The 15883-nt window shown below is 41.6% G+C and overlaps 1 protein-coding gene across 1 annotated transcript; it reads right to left on the bottom strand.

Moving 5' to 3' along the window:
- Window positions 1-8911: 8911 nt before the first annotated feature.
- Window positions 8912-9988, bottom strand: LOC103646167 (uncharacterized). Its single transcript, XM_008670888.4, has 2 exons — window positions 9635-9988; window positions 8912-9512 (listed from the first exon to the last, which is right to left on the bottom strand). Exons 1-2 carry the CDS (start codon window positions 9725-9727, stop codon window positions 9252-9254), a joined length of 354 nt encoding a protein of 117 aa, XP_008669110.1. The 5' UTR covers window positions 9728-9988; the 3' UTR covers window positions 8912-9251.
- Between the last annotated feature and the right edge of the window lie 5895 nt (window positions 9989-15883).

A 15883-nucleotide genomic window follows, 5' to 3' on the forward strand; every position in this document is an offset into this window, starting at 1 on the left:
TTCTTATTTGGCCTTGAAGTAATCCCAAACTCTTCTTGGTACAGGTGGAATTAAGATCTATTGTAAGCAGTGGGAAAAGTAGGCTATTTCCTGTAGAGGTTAGTATTATTAAATTTGTGACTTACCGGTATTCATAATGTATATTCTTTTGTCAACAATTGTATCCATGTTGAATTGAAAGAGCTATGTTACCATATACTGTCTGTGTGCACGTCAACATCCTTATCTAGAAGTTTGTTTTCTGGTGATTGATAAAATATTTTACACTTGACAAAAAGCATGTAGCCTTAGTGTCTACAGATGCTCCAGATGTAACAAGGCTTGAAAGTTGCTATAGGTTTAAATTATGTGGTGCTTAGTTATGCATTTTTAGGTTTAGAGTAAAACACACTCAATATCCTTAAGTTTTCCACTCAATATCCTTAATTTTCCTAGATTTTTACCTAGGTGCATAAACTCTCAAAGCGAGGATTATAGGCCCTTCAAATTTTTTAAGTGTCCTCGATATGGACCTGGTTTTCTCTTGGAGTGAACCGCCTAATAGGTTTAACGACCTAAATCCTCATTTTAAGAGCTTATGTCCTAAGTGAGAATCCAAGATAAGTTTAAGATCTCCATGTGCATTTTACTCCTAGATTTATAAAGTGATAGTACCAAATTTCTTCTTAATCATTTCACATTCACCTTATCTATTTTGTGTTCTAGGTTCTATTTAATAATGAAAAAATGGAATAGGCATTGAAAAAAACAAGAGATGAAGCTCAAGCTCAAGATGCTGAGAAAACTCTCCAAAATTTAAAGAGTGAGTATATATCCTCTACATCATGTGTACACCATGCTTTGTGATGTGCTTAAAAAAGCTTTAATAGATGTTTTTAATTTCATAGTTGTTTCTCAGCTTTCAATCCATAGGATTTGGTAGAGAAGAGTCAAACTCTCAGCCAGGAAACACACTCGATGATGAGGATATAAAGCTACTAGGTGATGATGAGGATGCTTTAGCAGATGATGAATGAAGGACATCGCTGTTGGAGAAGTACCTATGTTGATTGCAGGGTTTTGCAATGGATTGTCTTATCTCTAAAGATTGTAGTCTAGGTATCTAAACGAGGAACTAACGTGTACTAGATTGTATTGTCGTAGATGTTTGTTTGTGGGAGAACATTTGTGAAGTTATGGGGTGATCAGTTGATCACAATGCCATCTCTTTTGTGTTGAGTTCATACTGTATTCTTAACTAACCACAACTAATCATATGATGATTCATAGGAGACTTTTTGACTTCAGTACATTCTTTGATAGGGGATGGGTTTGCATGAGGGGTTATGAACTGCAGGCAGAGTGAGTGATGGGAGTGTTTGCATATTAAAGTGCACTACACGATGGAGGATTAAGGTGTTTGTGGATGTTGAGCGTTTACTTCAGCTTATTCAATCTTGTGGCATTTTTAATGTTATCCCTGTAAGAGGATCTCCAATGTGTTTTGCAAGATGGACACGTCCATCACGTCTCGCAAGATGGGAGCTGCCAAGCTCCGTTCGGTTTCAGTGTAGAACCTCACGCTCCTTACTATCATGGATCCTCCTATCCTTATCTGGATGATGATACCGAGCAACAATGATAGCCCATCATCGACTCGGACGAGTAGCAACATATCTCCCTTAACAATTTGAGTGCCGTTGCAACGCACAGGCACCTAACTAGTTTAACACTTAACCTTCCACCACCAGCTCATGTAGATTTATAAAAAACTCCCTGATAAACCATGATTATGTCTACACTTAGATCATGATCTAGCGGATCAAGACGCTTGCTTGCACGCTTGCACATAAGGTCCGATTGCATATTAGTTATTGTCATATTCTTCTATTTTGCGGTCGTTTTCTAAAGAGACCCTATGCTTTTACATAACTAACATGACATCAATCATAGTTCACAGGTAATTACATAGATGTCCTAGAATTCATAAAAATGGCCCTAGAATTTTAGATTATCTGACCCACCATCCAGGAACCTTATTTTTACACTCAGGCCCATCTAAGTTTACATTTAATTAGATACAAGTCCTTGGTATTTAGAGGCATGGCCAAAATTTTTCTTTAGGGGGGGGGCAACACATATGTAACTATAGTTAATGTGAATAAATAGAATATATGGATATATACAATTTTCACTAGTCATAAAAATTAACACATATATGTGTTAAGTATATAATAAATATTAACTTATTATAAGCTAAATCTTTTATTTTAGCCATAGATATACAACTACAAAACAAACTTTCTTTTATTAGGAGGGGCCATGACCCCTGCCAGCCCCACCTTGTCTACGCCATTATATGGTATTCATAATTACTCCCAATTTCCATTGAACTTTAGAAATGGGTTTATTTTACGTACTTCTTCCTAAGAAGACCTTGTCAAACCCACACCTTCATTATCTAATTTATACAACCACTAACTAAGGAAATAAAAATTTTGAATTTCAAGACTCGCTTGATCCTTTGGTAAGGAAATAATTTCCCATTTTATCAATATCTACCTTTTTCTTATGGTTTTTTTCACCTTCCAAGAAAAAGGATGACCTACAAAATTCTAATTTTTGAATAATACTTTTCAGTTCTTCAAAAAAGACACCATAAACATGACCGAACTACTCAACATGGATCAACAACATCTTGTTTTAGAAACAATCTTTGTTGACTATAATAATGGTTCTCTAAATGGTCTAGAGGAATATGCAGACATGCCTGCCATTGTACAAGTAGGATATAGAGGGAGATGATGGCATGATGTAGTTATCTGAAGAAGAAGATCAAGACTCCCATGAAGGAGTAATCATGAAGGAATTTGTCGGTACCCTGAGAATGGGGTACCCTCTGCTACTGTATCAAAACAGGAATCCATGTGGTTAGCCCTAACCGTGTGCTAAGGGGTTGAGCAGGCCGACCCATCAGACCTTGTTCAGCCAAATCAGGCCGCTGGTCGTTGGCCACAGACACGTGTGATGTTCGGTCCTCCTTGCGTGCCCTCCGGACCCCAGTTAATGTGTGCCCAGGGCTTTAGCCGCCCACACCCTTAGCGAAGGCCCTCCACATAGAAAGGGGTCTGATGCCACCACGTGGCCTCAAGCACGAGGCATAAGACTTCAGGTAGAAGCAAGCCTCCTGAATGTAGGCTCACTTCCTGCATTTAATGCAGAGCAATCCTGGCATGCTCTGCCATACGCAGAGCGCAACAGGCGTCTGGCAGAACAAACAACCCAACAAGACCGCCCTGCGCGTTACCGAGGCATACAATGGCGCGGCCACGCCGTGCGCATTTAATGCCTGCTTATGATAACACGGGTTATTGAGGCAGTTATCTCATATGTGTTGGTGATGACATCATGAGCCACCGCTCGGTCGGTAATACTCCCTCTACAATATGGGATGGAGGTTACAACATAGAGATATCACATTAACTCCTACGCACTTCAGCCGGCCAAGCCCCAACAACGTCAACATACCAAGAACATCCCGCTACAGGCCTAGGCTGGCAAACAGGATGAAGAACATATCTGGTCAGAAGATACGTGCGACGGACGAGGGGAAGGAGATCTCGGTCGCCATTGCACTTATAGCTCCATGCTGTATATATTTAATACTAGAACACTGGGCCCACCTGTTAGGGTCTAGCTCCCCTGTAGCATGCCTCCCTTGGACTATAAAAGGGATGGCACAAGCGGTACAAGGGGACAGACTCACTTGAATCTCCAAGGAGGCATCTCCAACTAGTCCCAAGCTTTCTCAAGCTCTCAGCAAAACAACTCACAAGTGGAATAGGTTATTACGCTATGGTGGACCGAACCACTCTAAATCCTTGTGTGTTCTTGTGTTCATCCATTTCATCAGGCAAACCCTAGATCGCCCCTGTTCTTAGGATTAGGCAGGTGCAATTAACCACATGGCTGGAGTTTACTCTGACAGAATTCATATAGTGGGCATTACAATATTGGGATATACAAAATTTTGCTAACCTCTTATGTGGAGAAGATGACATTTAGATTTTCAAAAACTATGGTGGTGTTATTATTTTAAAAAAATGATAGTTCTTTTGTTATTTTGTATTTGTTGTTCTGTGAAGCTGGAGATTATTTCCTTTAGTCATAGCCTCTCTGATCTCTGTAGCTCATAGACTACTAGGTCATGAGTTATGGGTATGTAAACTAAAATTGCCAAAACTACACTACTTTTGTTTTTAATGAAAATGGGATAAGGTATATGCCCTACTTTCTAAGTAAAATACTCACTATATCACTTGTATTTAGAAAGAGTCTTATGAATCAATTCAAGGATGCACAACCTAACAATGGTTAATTACCTAACTATTTAATTGGTTCAAGTATGGAAAGTCACAATTTTACTTGCATAAAATCAAACAAGACAAGGTTTAACATGGCATGATAACAATAAAAGCAAAGTTTAATTAATTGGAACAAAAAAAGCGAAATCAATAATAGATGGAATGCTATATAAATTTTGACAACTTAGAAATAAAAGGAGGATGTTAGATACTAATAGTAGCGCCTTCAAGAAATAAATAAAGATGCTTCCTTTTGTTGTAATTCACATTTTACACCATTTAGGGCACTCAGTCTAAGCTATGATTAAAGATGGTATAATGTCTTTTTGTTTACAAACATGGCCATTTATTTATAGTATCACATATAAAATAATGATTAGAAGCACAAAATTTGCTTCCTCAAGCATTGAATTGTACTGTGTGCATAGTTTGTTGTAAACTTATATGAGTATATCAAAAGCAACAAACATTACATGTACTTTGTTTTCTTCGTTAATCTTATGTCAATTTGCTTTTGTTCATTTCACTTCACAAGTAATAAATGGGGTGCCTAGAAATGTTACTTGGTGTTTGGTTATTCTACACAGACAAGCCACATTTTATAAAACTATGTTTTGATTGTTTACATTTTGTTGAATAGTACTTCGATGTTCTAGAAGTGGTCTCATATTTCTAGTAGAGATATGTGAGGAGAATATTTTATGTTTTATGTGTGCATCAACTTGTGCAAACCTGCATTGTCTAATATGACCAAATTTGACGTACTAGCTAATGTAGCATTATATATGTCTACTTTGAGTATTATACAAGCTTGCATAAGAGTCTATAAATAAAACCAAATATGAGTGAAGCAATACAACACAAGCCTAGATATAGGCTAATACATGCAACCAATAAGGCAACATATAGTGTAAGTCACACAAGCTTCTAGGGAAACCTTGCAGTCTTCAAGTAGCAGAGCTAGCCTATGATAGTGTTTTAATATAAGATGAAATTAATATGTTTCTAACCTATGAGGAGGTGCATATGTTACATGTAATGACTGCTACTATGTAGTTTAATTATCTCTAAACTTATAGAATTTCAGTTGATCACCTATGACACTAGTATCTATGTAGGCATATCAAGTATTTACTATTACCCAAGAAATAAGTGTTGTTAGCTTTAATCATTGACTGGTATGGTGCAAAAATGGTGAAGCAAATATAGAACATAGAACGAGTAGTGCATTAAATTAATGAACAATCAAAATTTTATGTATTAAGTGCATTTGCGCGGGAAATTAAAATATGTGTTACGTTAACAATGGAAAAGGGAACTTATTCATGCTTGGATATAACAAAAGATAATTAGATGAAACTCCATAAAGTGAAGTTTAAAAGAATCAAAATAAATATAAAATATATGTTTCATGGCCAATAATCAAAGGAATTTACAAATCAAATGATCATCTAAGTATCATGGGAAAAGGTTAAAGAACCTTAAATGTTTGGTGGCCTTGGCTTCCATGATCTGGAGAGAATGGGATGAGACCTACACATTTGTTGGTTATGGTCCTTAAAGGTTGATCCTTTAAAACCTTGGATTGGACTTCCATTTAATGTCCCTAAACAAGCACAAGCCTTGTTTGAGATGATAGTCACTATCACTATTGGGAATGAAGAATCTACTAGATTCTAGACAGATAGGTGCCCACAGGGCAAAATGTGGTTGATTTAGTTCAAAAATTATTTCATGTGGTTATCAAGAGATTATCTAAAAGGCGTACAGTAAGCCAGGCACTTGCCAACGAGAGTTGGGTCGCTACTGGTATCAAGGTTGCTCTCACAGTTCAAGTGTTACTGGACTACTATCTAATTATCTAGGAGATGGTAGAGGGCAGGGTCATACAACCTGACATTCCAAATCAATTCTCTTGGAAGATCTCTTTCAGTGGACAATATAGTAGTAAATTTGCATACAAGATCTTGAACTAGATGAATCTATAATTTTCATGAATCTATTATGCTGCTACTGTAACCGTTTGGTTAAGATTTCATACTTTTGGTAACAAATCTAGTTAAAGAAGGCAAACCAAACACACCTTAGCCACGTCCTAAGCCATGACGGTCCAGTGACTTAATATGGCACTGGTGTGTGCCAAAAACAAAGGGGGCATTTGGAAGCAAAGTAATTTAGGAGTTTTGAGGTAAAACCATGGTATTGGAGAATATCATAGTAGTTTTTGCCAAGAGGTGTTTGGCTATCTTGTTAAAAACTCTATTTTGAATACTATGGTTTTGTAGATACCATGATATTTTTTGGAGTATTTAAAACTTCACTCCAACCCAAAGTTTTTGTCTATGACTAGCCTTGCACATGTATATTAAATACTATTGTTTGAGATACTTTGTCTCCAAACACGTATTGCTAAGAGTGATGTAAAAAATAATGCGGTTATATCATGACATCTTAAAACCGCAATATTCTAAAACTATGGTTTTAAAATACTTTACTTCCAAACACGCCCAAAGTTTCTTGCTAGCGAGCAGGTTACTGAGCTTCTCTCCTGCCCTGCACCGCCCCTATCCCTGTCACTAGTACACAGAAGCTCTATAGTGGCGGTTCTAGAGGTATTTGCAGTGGCATTTTTCGGTGCCGCCAGTGCTAGGGGCTAGTGGAAAACAACATTTCCACTGACGATTATTTTGGAACCACCAATGGAAATTAGGAGCTAGTGGAAATACTATTTCCATTGGCAGTTTTCTTAACGAACCGCCAGTGGAAATACCATTTCCACTGGTGGTTTTCTTAAGAGAACCGCCAGTGGAGAAGTTCACTTTACAATGGTAGTTTTCTTTATTTGGTCGCTAGTGCTAGTTTTCTCGCCTTTTTCAAAATTTTAAAACAAAACTATAAATATACACACACAATCAATATATATATATATATATATATATATATATATATATATATATATATATATATATATATTGATTTGTCCTCTGTTGTCAAATACAACAGCATTTTTATAGTCCATGCATGGATAACATATGTGCTTTGTCTTTGTTCTCCAAGCATGGTTCGTAGCGACATCAATAAACCTATGTACCTCAGATATGTATGATGGATCTATCTTGATCAGATATACATTCAGGATGTCATCTCCATCATCACCTGTAAAAAAGTAGCATAAACACATAAGAACACAAATTGGCAAGAGAAACATAAACCAATATTTCCTAACAACTAAATATATCATGGATAAACAAAAATAGCAAAAGAAACATAAAGCAACCTTTTCGGTAACTCTCTTCCAAAAAATAAAGATCAAAACCGTTGTATTTTGTAAAATCTGACCGTCCAGTGAAAGTTGGGCTGTGAGCTACGGTTCCTGTCTGGAAGGATGAATGGGTGAAACCCTATATCCAAAATTCAAAACCTCTCCTTTGTATTTTGTGAAATTTGGACCTCCAAAATCATCTTAAATATAAGTTGGTTGTGAGATACAGCTCCTGTCGGTGAGGACGAAATGATATTTATAATACAAAGTTCACTGACAGTTTTGTTAATACAACCGTCAGTGAAAGTGAGTTATTTTCACTCATGGTTACGTTAAGAGAACTAGCCGTGAAAATTGGTTTTCGCTAGTGGTTTATTAAGCCGAGTCCTACTGTTTATCACTCGGCGCGTAACCGAAACCGTCGTTAATCTCTTTTGTACTGGTGTGCTCTTTCTTCCCCGGTGCATGTGCTTCCCTCCCTGGCACTTAGGCCTTCTTCTTTCCTTGCCATCGGCGCCTGTCTCTTCAGTATTCACCGCTTGTGCTTTCTTCCTTGCCCTCAACGCGTACCTCCACTGTCCCCACTGCCACTAGGCCTCTTCGTCGATCTCCGTCGTCTCCTCCACCTCCAACCGGACGTTGCTCCATATTTGGTGACCGCTCCTTCGCTGGTGCTGCCTCCATCCCTCCACGGCTCCACCGAGTTGCACAACCTGGTCGGCGGCCGTCGGCCTCGTCCAAGATCTACAACTACCGCCGCCTGTCCCTCACTCCCAAAGTGTGCGCCTCCTTGCTGCCGTCGTCGGCCTTGTTGCTGCAAAGTCCTCACCGGCGGGCACCACCTCTCATCGAGCATCCATCGTAGGCGTCGCTGCCATGGAAAAACTAGGTTGCCAAACATCTACCTTCAACTATCCTCCAATAAGCAGCATGTGTGTGCAACCAGCCAAAAACAAGTTTGTTTTTTATTAAGTTGAAACTGTTTTAAAACGATTATAAAATAAAGTTGTTTTATTTTGGTAGAGCAAGTACGTAAATTTGAAACGAACGTTTGCGCCTTTAGTAAGAGAGACAGCTGCATTGATATCCCATCCCCTTCTTCTGTCATTTTCATTCAAAAACTATACGCCAAACACCATATACTCCGTATGCGTTGCTCAAGACAGCTCATCAACCAGTCATGTAGTTTCAAAACCATGTTGCTGCAGTTAACATAACATGGTTTGAAACTGACTGAATGCACGCATACTGAAAATTCGTCTACATTCAAAATTATTCGTCCATACTAGAAACATTCGTGAAGAAAGAAAACAAGATCGTCGCCCATCGAAGCTGTCGATCGACTATATTCTGCGCTGTAATCTCGATCGATGGATCGAAACCATCAGTTGTCAGCCGCATACAATACAATCTGCCCTAGTAAAATTAAACGATAATCTTGCATTGAGGTGCTGGGACCATAATGACTCAAGTATAAAATTGCAGGAAACTTCTGAGATCTGATGGCATCCGATCGACGATTTAGCATACAACACCTAGAGAAAATTAATTAAAACAAGACGCGATGGGGAATGAAGAGAACAAACAGCGATATGTGTGATAGCTCTCGCATACACGAAAGGGCAATCAATGGAATTCTAAGGTAGCTAGTTGCTGGCGTCACGAGGATTAGGGGCGCCGCCATCCTCGTCGCCCCCCTGGATCTGCATCTCCTGGCGCTGGAACTTGTGGTATGCCCTCTCCCGTTTGGCGCGGGCCCTGTCCAGCTCTGCCCGCAGCCAAGAACAAGTCGAGCCTTGTGGCTTGGCTATGATCTCCTTCAGCAAGCCCGAGCAGGAGGAGATCTTCTCCATCTCGTCGTTGAGCTGCAGCTCGAGTTTACCGATCTTCGCGTCTAGAACCCTAATCTGCAAAGCAGATGGCCATAATCGATCAACACAGCTAGCGCACCACCTAGCTAATGCATACAAACGAAAACTCGAAAAGGAAACGAAATCCAAGGAACAAGCGCGAGCCCGGTCGTACGTACTTCACGTACGACGTTGCGCTCGTACACGATCATCTTCAGTCCCTGAGCAGGGAGAAGCTGGTTGTTCTGGTGGGGTGGAGAGGCGGCGGCCATGGCTGCTGCGGTGCGGATAACCTAGATTGCCTTTCGAACGACGATCTCTTGTCTTGCCTTGTGGATGGCTATGCCGCCTATAGGGATTGGTTTCGAACCAGTTGTTTAATTTCCCCCCTAGCTAGCTAGAACTGGATGGCGATGTGCCTACTGCCTAGGAGGAACAATGGAGGTCGCCGTGGGGGGTTTATATAGTGTGTGAGGAGTGACTAGTGAGGAGGGGGAAGAGAGGATCCAAGGACCAAGAGGCGTCTCCTACCCGACCTACCCCCTCCTTCCTAGTCTGCTCTAGCTAGGGATTGTCTTGTCCACTGACTACCTGAGTGTCGAGCGGCAGCCATTTAATGCTTTCAGCCGTTGCCATACTGGCTACAGATAATATTCTGCCAGATTTTTAACATCAATGCATGCCGACTTTATTTGGATTCAAAAAAAACGATGGTATTTGTTCATTCACATGTTTCAATTATTCGAGTGCTAAGGTGATGGGCCACAAACCAAATATCCAAAAGATAATTTGAGCCCATAAGACACTTATTATCAGACACGTGCCAACACAAGTTCACCCTTAAAGAGTACAACAGTGTCTATTTTAGAAAAAAAAATTATATAAATCGCACACAATCTAATCTATATATTACTATAACCTGGTAAATTTTGCTACCGAGAACAGAACGTGGCATCATGTAATTAGCCGACACATGCTAGAAATTTGTAAAAGACACCACGTTGTTTAAAATATTCAATTTTAGGGTATGAGAAAGAGAGTATGTTTTGTGTACACCAAGATGGGAGATGTACACTGTCCCTTGGGCGTCAACCAGGACGAAGATAAAAACATAATATGAGGCAACACCAAGAAGAAGAAAGCGACCGACGAGCCGAGCAGTCATGGAGAAATTTCCTAAAAACTTCGCTCGCACATCAACCAAGTGTAGTGTCATAGATGTGACGGTTTTGGAGGTCTTTCTCAACATTTCGTATAGATGGGGAGACTCTAATGCAACTCAACCGAGAAATGAGAAGTGACAGTGTGTTGTTGTGTTCTCTATTCTATACGTCTCATAAGAGCAAAATATAATACCATGAGCTGCATAAAGATTAAAAGATATGGAACATACATTCATTACCTCATACGTCAATCCACCATTTACTCATTCATTAATCGGCCCAAATTAATGGTAGGGTTAGCTCAACCATACAATATAATATTGTCGTGAATAATACTTTCGTACACCACGACTGCACTAGATAGGTTCTGAGACCGTCTCCAACAATGCACGATAAAGAAGTTGTTACCATATATTTAGCATTTTTTCGAACGTAAGGCCTCCAACAATGTCCGCTATCGAGTTCGCTAAAATAGCGGACGTCCCTAGCGGCGACTATATTTGGAAGTGTGTCGTGTGTCCTGTACCCACACGTGTTGCACCTTTCAGTTGCCACTCGCTGGCATCATGTCCTTTTTTATTACCTTTTGTTTCTTGTCGTTCCAAATGTGACCAATGATGCAGAGAGAGAAGAGATTAAATGATGAGATATAGAGGATGGATTTTAGAGGAATTTGCTAGAGATATCCTGGCTACAGATAATATTCTGCCAGATTTTTAACATCAATGCATGCCAACTTTATCTGGATTAAAAAACGATGGTATTTGTCCATTCACATGTTTCAATTATTCGAGTGCTAAGATGATAGGCCACAGACCAAATATCCAAAAGATAATTTGGGCCCATAAGACGATTATCAGACACACGCTAACACAAGTTCACCCTTAAAGAGAACAACAGGGTCTATTTTAGAAAAAAATTATATAAACTACACGCAATCTCATCTATATATTACTATAACAACCTGATAAATTTTCCTACCGAGAACAAAACGTGACGTCGTGTGGCTAGCTGACATATAAAAAATGTAATTAGCCGACACATGCTAGAAATTTTTCGTTAAAATATTCATTTTTAGGGTACGAAAGGGAGAGTATGTTTTGTGTACACCAAGAGGGGAGATGTACACTGTACCTTGGGTGTCAATCAGGACGAAGATAAAAACATAATATGAGGCAACACCAAGAAGAAGAGAGCGACCGACGAGCCGAGCAGTCATGGAGACATTTCCTAAAAACTTCGCTCGCACATCAACCAAGTGTAGTGTCACAGATGTGACGGTTTTGGAGGTCTCTCTCAACATTTCGTATAGATGGGAAGACTCTAATGCAACTCAACCGAGGAATGAAAAGTGACAGTGTGTTATTGTGTTCTTTATTCTATACGTGTCATAAGAGCTAGATATAATACCATGAGTTGCATAAAGATTAAAAGATATGGAACATACATTCATTACCTCATACGTCAATCCACCATTAACTCCTTCATTAATCGGCCCAAATTAATGGTAGGGTGAGCTCAGCCATACAATATAATATTGTCGTGAATAATACTTTCGTACACCACGACTGCAGTAGATAGGTTCTGAGACCGTCTCCAACAATGCACGATAAAGATGTTGTTACCATATATTTAGCATTTTTTCGAACGTAAGGCCTCCAACAATGTCCGCTATCGAGTCCGCTAAAATAGCGGACGTCCCTAGCGACGACTATATTTGGAAGTGCGTCGTGCGTTCTGTACCCACACGTGTTGCACCTTTTAGTTGCCACTCGCTGGCATCATTGTAACGCCCTGAATTTGGGGGTAAATTTTTTTTCTTCTTTAATACTCACCAAATTCAGGCGTTACTCTCTTTTCTCTTCCCGTTTCGCTCCTTCTTCCCAGTTTTTAAGCAGTATAGCGACTGGTGTCCGTATTGCGTGTAAACAAAAACCTAAGTTGTCATGGGTGTTGCATCATGCCGAGGCATATTTCTTTTGTCTGATGTCGTGTTCAATCGCGTGTTTGTCTAGTCTCGTTTCGGGTTTCGTTTTGTGCTTGGATTCCGATCAGTGCTTGTGCGTGTTGTGGGATTTTGACCCGCGACCCGGCCCGGCCCGACCTTGGCCCGCGCGCCCCTGGCGCCCCTGCCCTCCCCCATGCGCCCCCTGTATCTCTCTCACTCATTCAATTTTCCCGCGCACAACTCCCTCTCCCCACCTCTCTCTCTCTTCCCCCTTGTGCCCTAGGTGCTCCGGTGACGGTTATCGCCGGATTTGGATCCCCAAGGTGAGCTCCCCTCCCCCCTCTCTCTTCCTCTTCCTCCCCTTCCCTTCCCTACTTGCGCCCCCTTCTTCTCCCCTGCGTGTGCGCGCCCCTGGCGCCCTTGCGCGCGGCCCCTTGACCCCCCGCGTGGCTCCCCGGCCCCCGGCGGCGCGGCCACTCGTCCAACCGGCGCGGCTCCCCGCCCCCCACGGCACGGCCCCCCGACACCCCCGTCGGCGCGGCTCCCCCGGCCCCCTGCGCGCGGCTCCTGCTGCGTGGACCCGGCGCGGCCTCGTGTGCCCCCGGCTCGCGCAACGCGATCCCGCGGGCGCAGCCCCACGCGCGCGGTGATCAATATTTGATTTTAGTTAATTTTAAACATTGTTTGACCCCGACGCGTGGCTCCTGTCGCGTGGCCCCGGCGCGGCCTCGCGCGCCCTTGGCTCGCGCAACACGATCCCGCGCGCGCACCCCACGCGTGCGGTGATCGATTTTTGATTTTAGTTAATTTTAAATATTGTTTAATTAACATGCTGCGTCGCACGCTTCGTCGCGTGGCGAATTAGTTTGGTTTCAAATTCTATTAATGTGCTGCGTCGCGTGCTTCGTCGCGCGATAATCCATTTTAATTTCAGATTAATTAATGTGTGGCGTCGCGCGACGTTTCGTTTTAAATTCGGTTTAGATGACGTATGCCGTCGTGCGCTCCGTCGCACGACGGTTGACGTCATTTTTATAATTAATTCAAGTGTCTCGTGGTGCGCTCCATCGCGCGATGAGTTGTTTTATTCTTAATTCAGTATAAGTGTTGTGTCACGCGTTTCGCCGCGCGACAATCTTTTTAAACTTATTTGGTCTGTTTATAATGATTAAACATGGAACATGACTTTATCCTATGGATAGCGCTATGGCCGAATTAATACCATTCTGTTTAGGCGAGTACTTTGATTTATAATTGCGTAATGTGATCGCTCTTCGACCGTAGCCTCGACCGTTACTTTCTCTTTCTCGCTTAGTCATAGGTGTGAGCCCTGCACCGAGCGTCTGTTTATTTATGATATTTTATTGCATGGCGTACTGTTCTTTTGTATTAAATTTGTGGAATGTATGTTTGAACTCGTATAGATAACGGTCAGTTGGTGGAGTCCGAAGGAGTTGCAGGTGAGGACCCTAAGCAGCAGCTGGTTGGTGAAGGCAAGTGTCTTTTGACCCATCTATGTCCTACTCATTCTTATAATTCACTCTCCGCATTTACACAATTTATACCTAAGGATTGACTAGATTTTATTTATCTTGTCCTTGTTTACCTATTCTGGTTGGGTTATTCTGGTTTAGCTATATGCTAGTGCTTCACATTAATCAATGAACATGATGAGATTATTTATGATACGCTATTTTCTCTTTTGATTATGATGATATACTTGTGGCATTTAAAGGGACTCGAGCTATTTCTCGAGTACCTCTCCGTAAGTACTGGTTCGTTGGATGACCGCTCGGGAAAACAATGCAACAATGAGGGTGGAATGGGACGCCCTTAGCTGAATAATTAGAGGAACTGGGATGTAGTTCGCTTCGCCGTTGTGCCATCAATGGGGCTCGGTGTATGCGGCTCGCTCTACCAAGGGTGGTTTGCCCCTTGGGCAGGAGTGCGGTACATTTAGGAAACCTAATGGGCGGCTACAGCCTCAGGGAATCTTTGTAAAGGCTACGTAGTGAAACCCTGCCTATTCACCTTGGTAGTGTTTAAGGGTTTGATCGGCCCGAGGCAAGAGGGAATCATGGCTTGTGGGTAAAGTGCGCAACCTCTGCAGAGTGTTATGAAACTAATATATCAGTCGTGCTCGCGGTTATGAGCGGCCAAGGGAGCTCCATTGATTAGAGATACTTTGATCAGAGATGTTTGTTTACAGGTGGTGACGAGGATGATGGTTATGATAATGCTTATGGTAATGGTAAGTGGTATTCTTTTCGTTTGGAAAGGGTACTTTGGGTTAACAACTTGGGTTAATGCTAAAACATGGCTTTCTACTAGTAATAATAACCCGACCAACTAAAAGCAACTACTTGACTTAACCCCACATAAAGCTAGTCCACTACAGCCAAACGGGACAATTGCTGAGTATGTTGATGTGTACTCACCCTTTCTTTACACACCAAACCCCCCTAGGTTGTCCATGTTGCAACCACTGCTCAGGAGAAGATGAAGTCGTGGAGGAAGACTTCCAGGAGTTCCAAGAGTACGATGAGTTCTAGGCGTGGGTTAGCGGCAAACCCCCAGTCGGCTGCTTGTGAAGGTCGTGTGTATCTATGTTTCTTTTCCACACTTTGATAATTGTAATGACTATGTGGATGTCTCGGACATCATGATGTAATCGACTATTACCTTCTTTTATGCTATTATTTGAGCACTGTGTGATGATGTCCAGTTATGTAACTACTGTGTACGTGAATTGCTGATCCTGTCACGTATATGGTTCGCATTCGGTTTGCCTTCTAAAACCGGGTGTGACATAGGTGGTATCAAAGCCGTGCTGACTGTAGGACCGCTAACCTAGAGTAGAATGGTTGTTCTAAGGACTATAAACCCCTATTATCACCTTGACTTTGGTATCCCTTCAAAAGTTGGTCATATCAATCAAATCTATGTTCTACTATATATATTATTCCTTGCTAAAATAATTGTTTATTCTAATTCCTAATTTTATGGATTGCTTGTTGGTCATATTAGCTCTGTTCTCACTCTTATGCTTACGGTGTCTTTTGTAGATGGCTCGTCTTAGACACACCGCATGGAAGTCAGTCATTCCTTTCTTGCCTTCTCGTCTCACGAAGCGTTCGCTTCGCCGTCTGGTGACTGGTTAGTCTAGCTATTTGGAGAGGCTGCACCACCGCCTGCACGAGGAGCAGGAGCGTCGGCGACAGGAGTTGGAGCAACAGGGCTCTTCTTCCTCGCTTTAGCAGGAGGTAGAGTCTGTGAGGGGCTGCTCTCCTGTGCCCCCGCTGGAGGCGCCCCCTGCA

Source organism: Zea mays, chromosome 2, assembly GCF_902167145.1.
Source record: "Zea mays cultivar B73 chromosome 2, Zm-B73-REFERENCE-NAM-5.0, whole genome shotgun sequence".
Lineage (NCBI taxonomy): Eukaryota > Viridiplantae > Streptophyta > Magnoliopsida > Poales > Poaceae > Zea > Zea mays.

Coding starts and splice junctions, on each gene's coding strand:
- LOC103646167 (XM_008670888.4), bottom strand. CDS start 9,727: ATGGCCGCCGCCTCTCCACCCCACCAGAACAACCAGCTTCTCCCTGCT. Junction 9,513..9,634: donor AGCGCAACGTCGTACGTGAA/GTACGTACGACC, acceptor TCTGCTTTGCAG/ATTAGGGTTCTAGACGCGAA.